General features: G+C 40.5%; 1 protein-coding gene across 1 annotated transcript; it reads right to left on the bottom strand.

Annotated features, from left to right (window-relative positions):
* Positions 1-570: 570 nt before the first annotated feature.
* thbs1b (thrombospondin 1b) lies at positions 571-17,501 on the bottom strand. Its single transcript, XM_063001429.1, has 23 exons — positions 17,431-17,501; positions 17,247-17,327; positions 13,560-14,119; positions 13,327-13,402; positions 11,111-11,200; positions 10,898-11,007; positions 10,346-10,471; positions 8,518-8,614; positions 7,928-8,101; positions 7,666-7,842; positions 7,402-7,575; positions 7,194-7,321; positions 6,650-6,802; positions 6,339-6,557; positions 6,134-6,241; positions 5,412-5,571; positions 4,867-4,985; positions 3,945-4,179; positions 3,634-3,861; positions 3,279-3,550; positions 3,094-3,191; positions 2,281-2,420; positions 571-2,195 (listed from the first exon to the last, which is right to left on the bottom strand). The coding sequence occupies exons 2-23, from the start codon at positions 17,308-17,310 to the stop codon at positions 2,188-2,190; spliced, it is 3,516 nt and encodes a 1,171-aa protein (XP_062857499.1). The 5' UTR covers positions 17,311-17,327; positions 17,431-17,501; the 3' UTR covers positions 571-2,187.
* Positions 17,502-18,938: the final 1,437 nt, after the last annotated feature.

The following is an 18,938-nucleotide window of genomic DNA, read 5'->3' as shown; positions in this document are numbered from 1 at the left end:
AAAGCTAGGGTGACTTACTTTTAACTTCAGTGTGCCCTCTCATCTTGTGCCAGGGCCGTGCTGATATGAAGAGCAGCAGATTTTGGTGCTACAGACTCTCTTTAGTTGGGCTTGGCTGTCAAAAAAAGTGTTTCATCACAGTTAAGTGGATGGTCACACTTTTTCTCTTAAAAAACAAAAAACTAAAGCTACTGTATGAATCTCTCTGTTAAAGTAAAGGCACTAAGTAAAATGGCAAAATACAGTTGCTAATCTGTTGTTGTTTTTTATCTGAACATAAATATTATTTGTTTATTTCTATGCTACACTTCCAATATATGTTTTGTGTAGATTATATTGACTTGTGACTCGACTCGGACTCTAGCCTAAAGACTCGTGACTTGACTCGGACTCTAGCCTAAAGACTCGTGACTTGACTCGGACTCTAGCCTAAAGACTCGTGACTTGACTCGGACTTGTATTTTGTGACTTGTGAACATCTCTGTCTTGCAGAGGTCTGATGGTCGATGTGAATGAATACAGACTTTATGTTGTTTAACACTTGTTTATTGTTCTTAAGTATGTACCAAAATAATTGCAATGGATAAAAAATAGCATTTGCATTTTACAACTATGTAAAACGTTTACAGACAAGCATTGCTAATTTTACAAAAATAAAATGCAAAAAAACCCCCATAAAAACAATAAAGAACTGAACATCCTCATGTCAGTGTGCAAACCATTTATACAGATGGAAACGCCTCCTGAGGCTGCATCTCCTGATAAATTATTTAAATAGCATTTATCTACACAAACACACTCATACGTACGCGCGCATGCTCATACATTCATCCTCATATGAAACATGGTCTTACAGACGACAAACAGTACAATAATTTATTCTTAAAAACCTACTGGACATTGGAAGCTCTAGGATTAAAAATGATTGTGCTACAGTAGCAATAACTGACCGATGTGGTTTATTTACCATATAAAAATATTACTCAGTTTTCTTTTTAACCAAATGATACACCAGTGCTGAGGTAATATCTGTATGGAGATAAAGTTGTGCTTCATCTCTTTAAAGGCACACAGGCCGAACAGACTGTTCTGAAGAACTCGTCTAATAGATCTGTGAAACTGGCTGGACTGGGCATGCTGGTGTGTTGGGCAAAACCCTGGTAATAGTCATGATTAGTGACACTGTGCTTTATGCTAAAGATTTAGACACTGTAAATGTGATCTAGCTTGTATATATTATTCTATAGTAGATTGATAAATAAGTTACTTTGACTTTTTAATTATAAATTTAGAGCACCCCCATAAACAACCATGTCCGCTGCCTGGTAATCAACCAGTAAATAAGGTAGAATTCACACAGAATTCATGGTCCAATAATCCCAGTTCCAACCGGGTATTTGCAAGTGCTTTTGTAAAGAAGTGGAGACTTTGATTTACAAATTGTCTAAGATTTTAGCTAAGAAAAAAAAAAAAAAGATTAAAGTTTCATTTCCTTTGTTATAATTTAATGTTTATTATTGTTAATAACTTGGTCTGTTGCTTTACTAGCAATCCATTTCATCTTAAAGGTCATGCTCACTACCTGAAGTGTTTATCTGGTTAACATGGCATGTTTGAAAGTAAATGTATGCACTAATAAGCACTTAAGCCCAACTTAATATCCGTGTCTCAATATAGATATTTGTATTCTGTTATATATTGTTCAGAACTGACAGTGATACAACACTGTATACATTTGGTAGCCCTACAATCAGTTACTTCAGCATAATAAAGTCTCATTACCCTGTTTTAATTCTGTAAATGCCATTTTCAGTATGTTTTGAAAAAAAAAAAAACATTCAAAATTCAGACCATTTAAGTCTTATATTTGGTCCTTTGTTTTTAAATTCATTCAGGTAGAAGAAAGTCAATGATTGATTGAAGGATAACAGATCTAATACAGAAATCGTTTTTTAATCAATCAAAATGACGGGGCACTATTCTGCTCTACCTGCTCTTGGTGGAGGGGTCTTGATTATCCAGTTAACTAGACTCTGTCCACACCAGCTTTAGTTATCTTAAAACTGACCGTATGCTGGCCCACCATAGAAAAAAATGCGGTGGAAAATCTGTCCCTGGACTTTGTGTGGAATATATTCTTACTTATACAGAAAGGTGCCTTCTCTTAAGAACCTTCTCCCTGTGCAATTATGCATCTGTAAAATAAAAAGGGTGTATTAGGAATAAGCAAATGAGTGTCTATATTTTAGAGAGAATAACAATAAATAGAACAGATCGTACCTCTGCATTCATATTTGAGGTCTGAGAAGTATACCATCTCTTGCGAGAAGACGAATAAACCTAGTCGACCTCCCGCATAGGTTTTGTCATAGATTCTTCCAGAATCTGCCATGATCTTCTTTCCCTCATACATAACGACTCTAAATTGTGAAAGGAAAAAAAAAGAAAACGTATGTTAGCACAGAACTACACTGGTACATTTAAGAACACTTGAAATGTAAACATTATTTACAGTGGATCATTTGGATCCTCTAAACCAGGAGTGCACAACATACGGCCCTGGCCCGGCAAAACTCTCAATCTGGCCCGCCAAATGAAGTGCTGATACATTTTTCAATAAATGATGCTGTCACTTTAAATTCACCAGGTAATTCCATGAAATTGTGACTGAAATTACGACTGAAAAGTGACTGCTAAATTAGGTAAATACAGCGGTACCATGTCTTTGTCCAAACCAAGTATGAGTAAAAAAAGAAAAGTGGATCTCGAACATAGAAAATTTAACCCTGAATGGACATACAAGTATTTTTTTATGAAACGGGAAATGGCGTTTTCTCATGTCTGGTGTGCTTGGAATGCATGGCAGTAGCAAAGGAATATAATATACGGAGGCATTACAAAACAAAACACCCAAAACTCGGCGATCTTCGAGGTGAGGAAAGCAAAAGATTATAGCACTAAAAGACTTGCGACCACCACATTAATCAGTTGGTGTCAAAAATACACTGCAATATCTTCCATTGACCAAGATGTTTCTTGTAAGTACCTGATTTTATGTAACTGTATGTCGTGCACCCCTGCTCTAAACAATACCTTATGTGTCCTGTTCTTGGTCTGTGAGTCAGGTGCCATCTGTATGCAGTAAAGTCCTTCCAGCCAACATTTTTTGGGTCGTGCCACAGGGTGCGCACCTATCGAAAGAATAAGCAAAAAAAGTTGAATAAAATCCTGGAGAAAATCTATTCAAAACAGACACATACTGACTTCCTTTGCATTACCTGTCCTGGAGTGTCTCCGGTGTGCCAGAGGGCATTTCTTAAGTGTTCACCCGGTCCTGTGGTGGAATTGACCACTTTGATGGACAGCCCAGAGTAGCCTTGTGCTTTGGTGGGCTGGCTTGACCAGTAGGTCTGAGTAATCTGCTTCCACATCACCACATAAAAGCGGGAGCTGGACTGGTAACCGAACACAAATCCAGCATAGTCATCGTCTCGCTCTGTGTTGATAAAGAAGGTTCCACTGAAGTCCACCGCGTTAAACTCGTCAAAACCTTAAGAAGCAGAAATGTTGATTAATATGATGTTCTGATCAGTTCTAGCAAGTTTCTGTAAAAACATTAAGGGTCATTCATACCAACAGCAATGCCAGGGTCGCAGTTGACTGTCTGAACCAGCTCTTTGCCCTGGTGACGGACTACCCAGTTGGGATCGATTTGAGAAGTACCCTTGGGGTCCAAAGGTACCATTTGGAATTTGCGGAAGTCTGTCTCACTGATGTCAAAATTCTCTGGGCAAACATCATAGATGTCTGGAACATTGTCCTGGTCAAAGTCATCCTTACAGACATCGCCACGCCCATCACCTAGATGAACAGATAAAATACATCAATTTATTATTGAAAAATGACAAACATTGGCAGTAAACATGACAATAAATGTGACTAACCATCAGAGTCCAGCTGATCCGGATTGAAAGCCAATCTGCAGTTGTCTTTATCATCAGGGATGCCATCGTTGTCATCGTCGTAATCGCAAGCGTCTCCTTTGCCATCCTTGTCATGATCAGCCTGGTTAGCATTGGGAATATATGGGCAGTTGTCCAGGTTGTTTTGATGACCGTCTTCATCGATGTCCTGATTGCTGTCGCACTTATCACCCACACGGTCGGAGTCCGAGTCGAGCTGTTGGATTAAATCCAATAAGAGTGTAAACACAGGCTGTATTTAGGCCTCAACATCCCTGGATGCTTTTAACTTCAGATTTGTTTTGTCTAACTCCGATGCTACTTTCATCTGATAAGCCGCAACCCATATGCTACTGAGCCCGTGGCTCTCCAGTCCCTGCAGCTTGGCACACTACACTTACATCTCTTTTCCTCTGGCGTGACGGGGGGTGAAGGAGGGTGGGTCAGTTTCACCCATTTTCTCATTAACAGTACTGTTTCACAGGCGTACATTCCTCCTCCTCAGTTAACCATGGCACAGGTGTGATCCGTGGGGATTTAGTGCCGGCAGGGCATGCAGGAACCCACCAGCAAATCCATTCCTCACTAATAGCCACCCCCTCCCCTTATTCCCTTAGGATCCGTTGAGCGATTGTGATTGCCCTTGAAAAGCCTCCCTTTGCGTTATTGTATTATGTACCCTTAAGGTAAAGAGGGTTTACTCCACCCTTATATAGCGTGATGAAAACCCGTCACCTTGCTATTCTGAAGCTGACTATTGGGCTTTTCACACGACAAAGGCAGGAGGTTTGAGACGAACAACAAAAGGTTATACGTGGATTACTGAGTATATACAGAGTATACACCTGCATGAGTCTCTTTCTTCCAGTTTTTCTATTTTTACTTCTTTGTCTCTGATGCGTACCTGGTCAGGATTATGCTCCAGGGGGCAGTTATCACACTGGTCACCAACCCCGTCTAGATCCGTATCCTTTTGATCAACATTGTATAGATAAGGACAGTTGTCTCTCTCATTCAGTATACCTGAGAAAGGTAAACAATAAAATACCTGCATTATATACTATATCAATATTGGGGGGCACGGTGGCTAAGTGGGTAGCACTGTCGCCTCACAGCAAGAAGGTCCTGGGTTCGATTCCCAGGTGGGGCGGTCTGGGTCCTTTCTGTGTGGAGTTTGCATGTTCTCCCCGTGTCTGCGTGGGTTTCCTCCGGGTGCTCAGGTTTCCTCCCACAGTCCAAAGACGTGCAAGTGAGGTGAATTGGAGATACTAAACTGTCCATGACTGTGTTCCATATAACCTTGTGAACTGATGAATCTTGTGTAATGAGTAATTACTGTTTCCCGTCATGAATGTAACCAAAGTGTAAAACATTAAAATCCTAATAATAAACTAACTATATCAATATGAATTGTTAATTATAAATAAGCAAGCAAATCAGCCTCCCTACCATCACCATCGATGTCCACGGCACAAGCGTCTCCCTCGCCGTTGTTGTCCGTGTCGGCCTGGTCGGGGTTGCTGTTGTATGGGCAGTTGTCGCAGCGGTCTCCAACCTCATCCCGGTCATAGTCATACTGTCTGGGATTGTAGACGAACTGGCAGTTGTCCTGTTTAAAAACCAGGGAGCAGTGAGTAAAATAGTAAAGCCGTGGACGCTCTTAAAAAAGCATTGCAATATGAGGTTAATAATTTTAGAAACGAGGCTTGTAATTTAGCTGTGCGTGTGGAGATCTTCACAGGCAGGCAGGCTCGTAAAAGCTTTTCTTTACTGAACCAAGACGAAGTTTAATGTTGGAATGCTTCATTATTTAAATTTGAGGTTTTCCTGTGGGGTGACCACTAAGTGCAAAGCTCAGAGCTCGATATACTCGCAGACTTCCATGCACACAGAAGTAAAGATGTTATATACCAGGGTTCTACAAAAAGTTTCCGCACTTTTTTAACTCAATGTATTAAGAATGTTTTAAAATATATATTTTATGCATTTTCTCCCACTTTAGTGTAGTTAATTTGTCTTCCGCTGCTGGGGAATCCTTGATTTTTTTGCAGTTCAGGAGAGTATATTGCCGCTCACACCTCCTCCGACCCGCACGCAGCCCTTAACGGAACCCTTTTCCACCCATGCACTCTGTCACATTTAGTAACTTTAGGGCTTAAATGCAAATGTACCCTCTCATCCGTAATGCCATCGTTGTCATCATCGTCATCACAAGCATCACCAATTCCATCCTTGTCGTAGTCCTCCTGACCTGAGTTTGGAAGGTTCGGGCAGTTGTCCTATAGTTGTTTAAATATAAAACTAGTCAGCAATTATAATAATTATAATAATATTAAATTTTTTGTGTAAAATGATCAAGATGTCCTCCTATCCAACCTTTTTGCAGTGATAAGTGGCGTTCTCCACACATACAAGGTCAGCATTAGGCCAGCCATCCAGGTCAGTGTCCTCTCCACAGATGTGTCCATTCCCAGCATAACCAGGCTTGCACTCGCAGCGGAACATGGGATCTGAGAAATGGCCCAGGTAGTTGCACCGGGCGTTCTTGTTGCAGTCATGGCTTCCGTCCAGGCAGGGATTGCGGGGTGTGCACACCTACAGAGAGACACAGAGGAAAGGTCAAACGGCTGCTCGATGCCAACATGCTTTGACACTTAATAACCAATTAAAAAAGCAAATTGCTGTACCTGTTTCTTTGCAGCTGCGTCCTCCACTCCATGACCATACGGCTGTGGACCAGAGAAGCGTGGAGGACATGGCAGGCAGTTGTACCCGGGTTTGGTGTTTTCACATCTATGAACTCCATTGAATTCAAAGCAAGCATCAGGAACCTCCTTGCACTGTGAAGATAAGGTTACTAATCAGTGATGTTTTTAACTGCATTTATTACCAAATTTTCTCCCAATGTGGTCATATCCAATTATCCAATCGCATTTTGCTTCTCTAGTGCTGCTGACCTCTACTCCTGACCAAGGAGGGCCACACCAACACACATATAGAGCTCATACAGAGATCAGTATGGTGCATGGAGAGTCATGCACACATCTCCACTATCCCTTGTCTCATTGTGCAGGCACCATCAATCAGCCAGCAGAGATTCCTACCCTTCGGACGAGCAAATCATTGTCCATAACCTGGTCTGCCAGTAGCAGAGCTGAGATTCGAGCTTGCCAATTCGACATGTTTTACAAAAACAGCCTTTAGGTTTGATGCTACGTAGGTTTTCATTACCTCATCAATGTCCTGGCAGTCAATTCCATTGCCAGTGAAACCGGCTGGACATTTTCCACACTTCCAGGACCCATCAGGAAAGCTTGTACATTTTGCACCAGCGAAACAGGGACTGGACAGACATCCATCTGAGGAAAAAATTGATCTATTGTTAAATTTATCTTTAAAAATTAGTCTGTATTTAATCTGCTGAATGATGGTCACTTACCGACTGGACAGTCCTGCTTGTTACAGAGCTGAGTGGACGTGGCATCACCCACACAGTCCTTGCCTCTGTATTTGGGTGGTGGATTATTGCAAAGACGTTTGCGATTTTGGACGCCACCACCACAGGAAGCTGAGCAGGCATCCCAAGGTGACCATGGTCCCCAACCACCATTGACTAAGAAAAACCCCAAAACAAAACAGTATTAGATGATTTCAAGCTTACTTTAGCTTACTCAACACCAAGCTATCTAAATAGTAGACTTACTCGGACATGGTGAGGTTTCACATTTCTCAGTCTGCCTGCCTTCTCCCTGGCACTGTTTCCCTCCCATCTGGGGGGTAGGAGAGTTACACAGACGGATGCGTGTGATAACGCCGGATCCACAGGTGACTGAGCAAGATGACCATGGTGACCAGTGGCTCCAGTTTCCATCTTGCTTAACTAATGAAGAAAAAGTGAACAAACAAGTTAGATAACGTTCTTTTATATGACACAGTCCATTAAAAACCAGTGATGCACCACTTACAGCGCTTGTCGCACTCCTGGAGGTAGCAGTCTCTCGTTTGCACAGATGTGCCCTCGCAGTTGTTATTGATGCGGTCACAGGAGCGGCCACGTTGCTGAATGCCCCTTCCACAGGACACAGAACAATGGGTCCATTCAGACCACGGGGACCAGCCATCCTCAGCATAGTCACTTGCTATAAAAAAGAGACAATACACAAGCTATTCTTTCTTTCTAGAGCATCGAAGAGGAGAAAAGCTTTTAATAGAGGTCCCTAATGGACTCGATTAAGCCCAGACTTCTTGAAACTAACAGCTCCTGGGAACCCTGGCATGAACCAAATTGTTGGCCTTCCAGGAAAAGGCAGCAAAAGGCAGCTCTGATATAATTTTTTGATACACTAAAACTGTCTATTTATAACAGCTGAGTTCAAGATTTTTATTTTAACTTTTAGTTTAGACCATTCCTTCTAGTAAAATACGGAAAATATAGGAATGACAAGATATTAGATTTCCATACGTTTATCATTCCTATAGCCAATCAACTTTGTCCTTCTTTCTAGCAGCAAATTACAAGCAACTCTAAATGCCAATTATTTTAACAGGTACTTACGGGTTCCACAGCGGGGACAGCATTCACCATCAGGAACAGTTGCATTGGCGCAGGGCAGCAGGGGGCAGGAAATTTTACGACACACAGTCGCTGAGTTCTGCAAACAAACAGTCCTTTTTAAATATCAATTTCAGTACCATGGAGAAATATTAAAAAATCTATCAAACACACTATCAAAAGTCCTGTGGCAAATGGGCAAAAGTTGAGCCGGGTTAAATTAGGGGAGCAGAAGGCGCCCAGGTGGCACAGCGGGATATGACCAGAATATGTGGGTGGGGTCTTTAAATGTTGACCCTGACTGGTGGATAGAGGCGCGTGTGCAGAATGCATGGGTGGAAAAGGGTTCCATTATGGGCTGCGCGTGGGTTGGAGGAGGCGTGAACAGCAATATATCCTCCTTAACTGCAAAAAATCGGGAATCAGCAGCGGAAGACAAACTAACTACGCTAAATTGGGAGAAAATGCATAAAATATTTAAAAAAAAATTAGGGGAGCAGGCTTCTTTTGGCTGAAATCTAGCCCTACTGGCTAAACATATTTGATATTTTTTATATGTTTCTACAGAGGTAGGTCACATGACACTTGCAACTGTTGTTGGCAAAAATTTAAGAGGTCGCCTACACATATGAACCCTTCTTCCCTTCCTGTGTTACTCCCAGCCCCCCCCAGGTTTTGCATATCTGAGCATGCCCCAAAAACTGATGAAGCTTTTTATGACCTATTTGTGGTTGGATCCATTTACTTCCATTTATTTTGGGTTGTATTCAATTAAACAATAGAAAAGCTCTTAGCTGTTCATACTTTACAGTTACTGAACTTTCTGTGGTTTTGATTCACACATTTAACAATCACTTTATAGCTCTAAAATAAACAATATATACAAGTGTATTCACACAGGATACTATACAGCTATGATTTATGACACTGTGTTTAACACAGTGTTTTGAGAAACTGCCTATAAACCTCCCTGAGCAGTTTCCTTTTACACTTTTATCGTTCACATTTTGCTAAAAAGCTGCTAAAATAAAATGTTCTCCAGAGATTTGCATCATTCAGTTGCCTGGCTAATTGCACTAGAGGCCAGTTTGGAAGGTGTCCATGAAATAAGTGAGATGAGTTCATCTCTTCACCTGTAAAACGAATTGGGTAACCGGGTCTAATTTTATATAACGACAATAGTTACACCCTGAAGAGGTGAATAGTTGTCACTCTAATTATTGTAGTATCTACATAGTTTTAATGATCTTCAAAGCTGGGAACATATAAAAAGAAATATGTACCAGTATTACTAGGGTATAAGCTGGTAAACATGCCCTTGTTAGACTAATAACATATAAGTGAACCTCATAAGGTGTAGATCTGTAATATAATGATGTTAATGTTTAAACTTAGGTTTGGACATGTCTTACAGTCTGACTATTAATTGGGTAACTGAAACTAATTGGGTGACCGGGTCTAATTTTATACAATCACAATAGTTACACCCTGAAGAGGTGAATAGTTGCCAGTCTAATTATTCTAGTATCTACAATAGTTTGAATGATCTTCAAAGCTGGGAACATATAAAAAGAAATATTTACCAGGATTACTAGGGTATAAGCTGGTAAACATGTTCTTGTTAGACTCTAATAACATATAAGTGAACCTCAGTGTATAAGTGTAGATTATCTGTAATATAATGATGTTAATGTTATAACTTTTTGTTTAGGCATTTGTCTTATAGTCTGTCTATCGCAACCCCAAGGTTTCTGAACTCAGTTACTGGCAGAGAGACAGGGGGATACAGGAGACCATGAGCAATTTGGACAATTTTAAAAGTTGTGCTTACCTGGCAGGTACATTCTGTACAATCATCCACTGTCCAGTCTTCCTTGTTTTTGTGCACAATGCCATTGTGAAGACACACGCCATCTTTGATTCCCAAGATTCCTCCCAGCAAATTTTTCTCATCTGTCTAGGAAACAAGTGATGCCACATTCAGTATGCTTAATATGAATATTTAGTTTTACCTTATGCAGTGTATGATACACAATATTGACAAAAGTATCGGGACACCACTTATAATTTTCAAATTCATGTGTTTATATAAAGGAAGTTATGTGCTTCCAACTTTACAGCAGCAGTTTAGGAAAGTTCCAGCATGATTGTGCCCCTGTGGACTAAGCAAAGCTCTGTAAAGACAAGAACTCCATTTATTCTTTAAACGGGATGTCCAACAAACTCCTGGTCAGGTGTCTGAATACTTTTGACCATATTGCGTATTTCATATTTATAGGAAGTCTATGCAACAACATGCATAATCAGTGTATTAAGTGTATTTAAATGTATACCAGCCTTCAGTAAGCCACGCTTTAAAGTGAGCAGAAAAAACACTCCTCACCACTTTGCGTAGTTTGTCCGAGAGATCTCGCACCACCACACCGAGGCTCTTCAGTTCCTTGAACATGCTAGCCAGGTCTTCACAGGAAAAGCCACAAATCATCTGCAGATCTTTTGTGTTGGAAAAAAGTGCAGTTATTGCCTGGGGGGTGAAAGACAATTTCCAAGCTCATGCATGATCTGCTGAGGCTTGAGAAAAAGAGAAGCTGTTTACCTTTGGATTTGTGGCCGGTGTAATCGGTCCTGATGGCTGGACTGGATCCATTAATAGGATTATCCAGAGTGATTACTCCAGAAGTAATGGCTGTGGTGGAAGAACAGAAAGCTTTTAGGAACTTAACTAATAATACACAGTTTACATGATAAACACATTAAAGTATCTTCAGAGATTTTTCATCTGAAAGGCAGGCTTGTAAAATAGAGGCTGATAAAAGGGAACTTTAGTCGACATTTACAATAATTTAGTATTTTGCTTACAGGAGTTTTGCCTCCCCCCATGTGCCCTCCCCCCATTATTTAAATAGTGTATACCCATTAGAATAGAGTTAACCCCATTTAAATAGAGTATACCCATTAGAATAGAGTTAACCCCATATAGAGTATACCCATTAGAATAGAGTTAACATTTACATTTACATTTTCAGCATTTAGCAGACGCCTTTATCCAAAGCGACTTACATTACAGTTACAGCATATAGTCTGAGCAATTGAGGGTTAAGGGCCTTGCTCAAGGGCCCAACAGCAGCAACCTGGCAGTGGTGGGGCTTGAACCAGTGACCCTCTGATCACTGGTCCAGTACCTTAACCACTAGGCTACAGCTGGCCTTAGTTAACCCCATTTAAATAGAGTAAACCCATTAGAATAGAGTTAACCCCATATAAATAGAATATACCAATTTAAATAGAGTTAACCCCATTTAAATAGAGTAAACCCACTGGAATAGAGTTAACCCCATTTAAATGGAGTATACCCATTAGAATAGAGATAACCCCATTTAAATAGAGTAAACCCATTAGAATAGAGTTAAACCTATATAAATAGAGTATACCCATCAGAATAGAGTTCACTCCATATAAATAGAGTATACCCATTGGAATAGAGTTAACTCTATAAGAAAAAGTTAACCCAATAAAAATAAAGTAATTCATTTAGGCCTTTATGTAACCGATAAAAGGACAAAAAAATTAATTTGTTTCCAATAACAAACTAGATTCTATTTGTTAAATATAAACACATTTAGAGATGCCTGCAACACACTCAAAAAAGCTGGGACAGAGGCGTGTTTACCGCTGGAACACATCACCTTTAATTATACTTTTTTACAGTTTTTTGGGAATTAAAGATACTAGTTGTTGCAGTTTTGCAAGTGAAATTTTTGTCTATTCTCGCTGTATAGAAGACTTGAACCATCTGTGCTCGGCGTTGTCTGGTTCAAATCAATGTGAGACAAATTCAAGAGTTCAAGAATTCAAGAGTTCAAGTATGGTTCAATATGAGACAAATCTGGAATGCAGGCAGGCCAGTCAAGCACATGCATTCTGTTGTCTATGAAGTATGTTGTAACACAGAATAAGACTGGCATTGTGTTGCTGAAATTTACATATTCCTGACAGCATGTGTCTCCAAAATGCCAATATAAGCCTCCACATCAATGGTACTCTAACATGTATGCAGTTCACCCATGTCATTGGCACTGATATCACCCCCATACCATCACAGATGGTGATTTTTGCACTTGGTAACAGTCTGGATGACTTTTCTCATCTTTGGCACACAGAATCCAGCTTATGTTTCCCAAAAAAAACAGCTGAAACGTGGACGTCTGATCACAGAACACATTTCCAGTCTTTCAGTCCATCTCAGATGACTTCATGTCCACAAAACTCAATGGCATTTCTGTGCATAACAGTTTTAGGTTGTATCTCTTGTTGCAGAGGTAGCCTGTGTTAAGTGACAATGATTTTCCGAAGTACTCCCGAGCCCATGTGTGTACGTCCATTGTGGTAGCATACCGGTTTCTTAAAAAATACCACCAGAGGGCTTGATGGTCATGCACATTCAGCAGCAGCGTCCACCCTTTGCCTTACGCACCAAGAGTTCTCCTGACTCCCTAAATCTTTGCATCATATTATGAACTGTAGATGGTGAAAAACCTAAATTCATTGCAATCCTGCACTGAACCTAATCTCTGTTTAGAAACTTATTATTCAAACACTCCTATTTGCTCATGGGGACAGTTTAGAACAACCAGTTTATCTACTGACGTGTCTGTGAGGTGAGAGGAAACTTGAGTACTATAAGAATCTTGTGAGAACATGTCAAATTCCACGCAAACGGTATCCTGAGGTGAGGATAAAACAAACACCACCTTCTGTGCAAATGAGCAACACTGACACCAAAAAGTAAATGTGTAAATGCAGCCAACTTACAGTTTTGACATCCTTTGTTTCTCAAAATTGCATCCAATGTGGTCCCAAAAACGAATCGCACGTTTTGGAGCACACCCTAAAGAAAAATCAAATAAGAAAAATGAGTCGTTAAGGAAAGACAGGCAGGACTCATGTTTCTAAATCAACAGTGCTAAATTAATTAAACATATTAGGTGTTTATTCAATAACAAAGATAAATGACTGTTAGTGCATGCACAATACCCAACACTCACCATAAACTTTTCATTAACAGCCCCCTTGCCAATTCTCAGCTTGGCGATATTGGGTGTTTCTGTAGTGAGCACGCTCTGAATAGACGCATCCAGCTCGGCACTGTTCACCTCCTCACATCCGACATAGAAGTGCACACGATCCTCCTGCACAAACAGCGTGATGTTCTTCCAGTGGCCTGTAGCCAGGTCTGCATCCTCTATAGACACCACCTGCTGCTTGTTTTCCGTAGTAAACACAATATCCAGCGTGTTGGCTTTTCCGTTAGAGACTACTTCAAACAAAGCACCCGATCCGTCAAGCTTCTCCACCGTGAACAGGGCTCCTCTGGTGCGCTTCGCCTGCTTAAAGTTAACCAGCAGGAGGAAGCCGCGCTCGGCCTGCACCAAGTCCACCAGGTCCCTGAATGCACCCTCGGGCACCGGAGGGATCAGTTCTGGGTTCAGGATCTTGTAGGCGGGGCTGTAAGGGTCATCGCCCTTTACCAGGGTGACCCCATGGTTCTTCTTGGGCACCTGGACGAGCTCAAACAAGTCGAAGACGCTGTTGTCATCTCTGCTTTCTGTGTGGAAAGAAGTCGGTGGGTCAGTGTTGGGCGGTAGCGTTGCTACAAGAAGTCTTTAGCACTTTAACAACAATTCTTAGTAAGTGGAGGTAGCATTGCTACTTTTTGATACATGTTGAAAGTCACTTAATCATTTTCGTATTGCACACAACACAGATGTTAATACAGTGTATCACAAAAGTGAGTACACCCCTCACATTTCTGCAAATATTTCATTATATCTTTTCATGGGACAACACTATAGACATGAAACTTGGATATAACTTAGAGTAGTCAGTGTACAACTTGTATAGCAGTGTAGATTTACTGTCTTCTGAAAATAACTCAACACACAGCCATTAATGTCTAAATAGCTGGCAACATAAGTGAGTACACCCCACAGTGAACATGTCCAAATTGTGCCCAAATGTGTTGTTGTCCCTCCCTGGTGTCATGTGTCAAGGTCCCAGGTGTAAATGGGGAGCAGGGCTGTTAAATTTGGTGTTTTGGGTACAATTCTCTCATACTGGCCACTGGATATTCAACATGGCACCTCATGGCAAAGAACTCTCTGAGGATGTGAGAAATAGAATTGTTGCTCTCCACAAAGATGGCCTGGGCTATAAGAAGATTGCTAACACCCTGAAACTGAGCTACAGCATGGTGGCCAAGGTCATACAGCGGTTTTCCAGGACAGGTTCCACTCGGAACAGGCTTCGCCAGGGTCGACCAAAGAAGTTGAGTCCACGTGTTCGGCGTCATATCCAGAGGTTGGCTTTAAAAAATAGACACATGAGTGCTGCCAGCATTGCTGCAGAGGTTGAAGACGTGGGAGGTCAGCCTGTCAGTGCTCAGACCATACACCGCACACTGCATCAACTCGGTCTGCATGGTCGTCATCCCAGAAGGAAGCTGACGCACAAGAAAGCCAGCAAACAGTTTGCTGAAGACAAGCAGTCCAAGAACATGGATTACTGGAATGCCCTGTGGTCTGACGAGACCAAGATAAACTTGTTTGGCTCAGATGGTGTCCAGCATGTGTGGCGGCGCCCTGGTGAGAAGTACCAAGACAACTGTATCTTGCCTACAGTCAAGCATGGTGGTGGTAGCATCATGGTCTTGGGCTGCATGAGTGTTGCTGGCACTGGGGAGCTGCAGTTCATTGACGGAAACATGAATTCCAACATGTACTGTGACATTCTGAAACAGAGCATGATCCCCTCCCTTCGAAAACTGGGCCTCATGGCAGTTTTCCAACAGGATAACGACCCCAAACACAACCTCCAAGATGACAACTGCCTTGCTGAGGAAGCTGAAGGTAAAGGTGATGGACTAAACCCAATTGAGCACCTGTGGCGCATCCTCAAGTTGAAGGTGGAGGAGTTCAAGGTGTCTAACATCCACCAGCTCCGTGATGTCATCATGGAGGAGTGGAAGAGGATTCCAGTAGCAACCTGTGCAGCTCTGGTGAATTCCATGCCCAGGAGGGTTAAGGCAGTGCTGGATAATAATGGTGGTCACACAAAATATTGACACTTTGGGCACAATTTGGACATGTTCACTGTGGGGTGTACTCACTTATGTTGCCAGCTATTTAGACATTAATGGCTGTGTGTTGAGTTATTTTCAGAAGACAGTAAATCTACACTGCTATACAAGTTGTACACTGACTACTCTAAGTTATATCCAAGTTTCATGTCTATAGTGTTGTCCCATGAAAAGATATAATGAAATATTTGCAGAAATGTGAGGGGTGTACTCACTTTTGTGATACACTGTATATAGTTTGTGTCATTAAGTCATCATGAAGCTTTTATTGAAGAGCAGTACCTTAACTTACTTATCAACCTTATTAAGTCAATCTACTCAACTTTCAAGCACTAAAAATATAAAAATACATTTAGAAAACAGAAATTGACCTTTATTAGTAATTGGTTTGGTCAAAATTAAACAAATTATAGCTTATAATGCAGGTAAGATGCTACCTTGGTGTGTAAAATGGATAGTCCACCTGCTGCATTGTTCGATTAACATACAAGAAGGGTGCAAAATCATAGTTTTTGATGTTCTTCCCAATTTTACTTGGGAGAGCCTATAGATACTCTTCTTTCTTCCCATCCTTAAAAACATGCCTGTATATTGATTGGCTACTTTTGATTCATGCCTTTATAAGTAGGAACAAGTGTGTGTTGCTCTGTGATGGACTAATGCCCTGACCATAGTGTATTCCTGTGCTGTGCCCAGTGTTTCCCTAGGTGAACCACTTCAAACCCAAAGCAAATTTTGAAGATGATTTAACAGACAAAAACTTGTTTTGGTGTAAAGTTAGAATAAGAAAATTTTAGTCTGTAGATATTGGCCTTTATTCATTAAAGCAAACAATTATGGTCCCAGTGATTTAGACCATTAATTCTTTCACAATATTGTGGCAAAAATAAAAGAGAGATTCATCCTTAGTTTGAGTGTTGTGGAAAAAAAAATCATGAAACACAGTGACCCTAGTTTATAGAGGCTTTAGGAAGAGTAGTTACATTGTCAGAACAGCATCAACTGAACAGTAAATAATAATAATAATAATAATAAAAACATCCAAAATATCCTTCTAGGTTTTCCAACTAAGCACTCACTGTTCTAACCAAAGGGTGAAAAAAGAACTGAAAATTCAGCACCAACCAAACATATCCAGAAAGATTAAAAATTAGAAAATTCATTTCTACACTAGTAATGTGATTAAACTTGTAATAATTGTAATTAACTTTGTGCCTTAGAGTCGGCTGTGAAATACCCTGTCAGGAAAATACATGAACCTTCTGGACCTTGAAACATGAAATATATGTTGTATCCACTGAGGTACATCAGTATGTGTAGTAAAACTTTAAAACAAGACAATATTTAGATGAAGGATGTCAGATTTTTTGTTTCACTAAAATGCTGAAGCAAATCAGTCAATAGTCTTTTATTCCCAAAGCATGTTGGGGTTTGAGACCCCAAGTCTCTAGTTCTAGTTCTATCTACTCGGTTCCTTTAAACCTGTTTATTAAAATTGTAAATAAACTCTAATCAGTAGGCATATAATATATTGCATTAACACAAAGTCAGAGCAAGTTGGCAAAACAAACTGTGTTGGGCGTCTCTGATCACTCACCTGCCACTCGTGCGCTCTGGCATCTCCAAAGCATCACCAATAAAAATATTCCTGTTAACTTCATTGCAAAGTCTCTAATATCTGCAAATACACAAACAACCCTGAATCAGACATTGTATATAATCTTGTTAAGTCAATATATTAATAAACTCTGTCAGCAAGATGGCAAAACATTAAATCCTACCTGATTTATTATTATTATAAAAAGTTTATACAATCCAAAACTCCTGATAAATCCGAATATTGGAGTTTCTGGTATTCTCAGTAAATATCTCGTCCAGCATACAGTCTGCTGCGTCTCCTCGGGTTCTAGCAGCTCGGATCTGTAGCCCGAGAGGACAAAGTGCTATTTAAATAGTTTCATGACATTCCTGAGGGTGCAGCTTCTCCAATCAGATGCTCCGAGGTCGCGGGGACGCGCTTCATCCGCTTACCTCACATAGCGCACAGCACCGGCTGGAGCCGTGGACGCGCACAGGAGCAAACTCCACAACACGACACATTCCAGCAGTGTTCCATCATTAACTAATGACCGCGTCTCAAACCGGGTGTTTAACGGGTTTAACGTGACGTCATGTCGTCATAACTCATCTATGAGCGCTATTGACAACCTGTTTGACGCGGTGCGGGACACAGCCTGGGTGTGTCCACTAGAGGCCCCACTTTTCTTTAAGCAACAGATCTTTATGAATGGTTGTCAAGTTCTACACCCTCATCTGTTTTCAGTCCTGATCTTCACCTGTTTCCACTGTGGCTGATATTTAACATGCTATTATTAGTACAGAATAATACATAAGAAACATACCAGTGGTAGCATGGTGGAACAGTAGGTGGTGGCACATCAGGTAACCTCTGGTTGTTGGCTGTGAACAGTTTGGAACCTTCTCCCCTTGTTTACATGGTGATTTCTTCAACATGTACTTTGGTTTCCTTCCACCTATTAAAACAAATGTGGAAAGCCTGTTCAAATTGCTCCCAAGGTGTGAGGTAGGTATTTCATGCCCAGTGATGTTCTGGCACCCTGTTTATGCTTCAGGTCCAGTGTTTCTGATTGACAATGCTAGTTAGGATTAAATAGATTAAATAGATAAATTGTTAAATGAATTGCTTTTAGTTTTTATTTGTTATGAGACACTGGGATTGATTGGAAGAATGTGTTGGTAGCTTAGCTTATTTTCCACAAAGTATTTTATTTATGACCAGATTTAATTCTAAACCCCATATATTTGATATTAAGTCAAAAGTGACATACATTGAGATTTACAAAATTTGAAACTGATGTGAAAATACATTTAAATACTTTTTTGTCTTGAGGAAAAACTTGGTCATGTCAGTGTTACATAAATAAATTATCTGAAATAAAAATAATATCTGAAACAATACTCAGGGATAGCTCAGTAGTTAGTGTACAGGACTAATACAGCACTAGTAATCGGAAGTTCACTGGTTCAAGCCCCACTTCTGCCAGCTTGTGCACTTTGAGCAAGGCCCTTAACCCTCCATTGCTTGCAATGTATACAGTCTTAGTTCTAAGTCACTTTTGCAACTGGAAATTCACCCCCTCTCAATAAAAATAAAGCTTTAGAATTCTAAACTTTTCTGCTGAGCTAAAATTTGCTCGAAATTAAGCATTAATCAAATGAATAAAACACCAACAAGAAGAAGATATATATAGATACAGTGGGGGAAATA

The sequence above is a fragment of the Trichomycterus rosablanca genome, chromosome 9 (genome assembly GCF_030014385.1).
Source record: "Trichomycterus rosablanca isolate fTriRos1 chromosome 9, fTriRos1.hap1, whole genome shotgun sequence".
Classification (NCBI taxonomy): Eukaryota; Metazoa; Chordata; class Actinopteri; order Siluriformes; family Trichomycteridae; genus Trichomycterus; species Trichomycterus rosablanca.
The sequence above is the reverse complement of the archived record's forward strand: the minus strand, read 5'-3'. Positions and strand labels throughout refer to the sequence as shown.

Bases quoted from the DNA above. Each gene is read 5' to 3' on its own strand.
- thbs1b (XM_063001429.1), bottom strand. From the start codon at position 17,310: ATGAAGTTAACAGGAATATTTTTATTGGTGATGCTTTGGAGATGCCAG. The intron at 14,120-17,246 runs GTGAGTGATCAG...CTTTCCACACAG, and splicing joins CCAGAGCGCACGAGTGGCAG to AAAGCAGAGATGACAACAGC. The intron at 13,403-13,559 runs GTGAGTGTTGGG...ATTTTTCTTTAG, and splicing joins CTGTTAATGAAAAGTTTATG to GGTGTGCTCCAAAACGTGCG.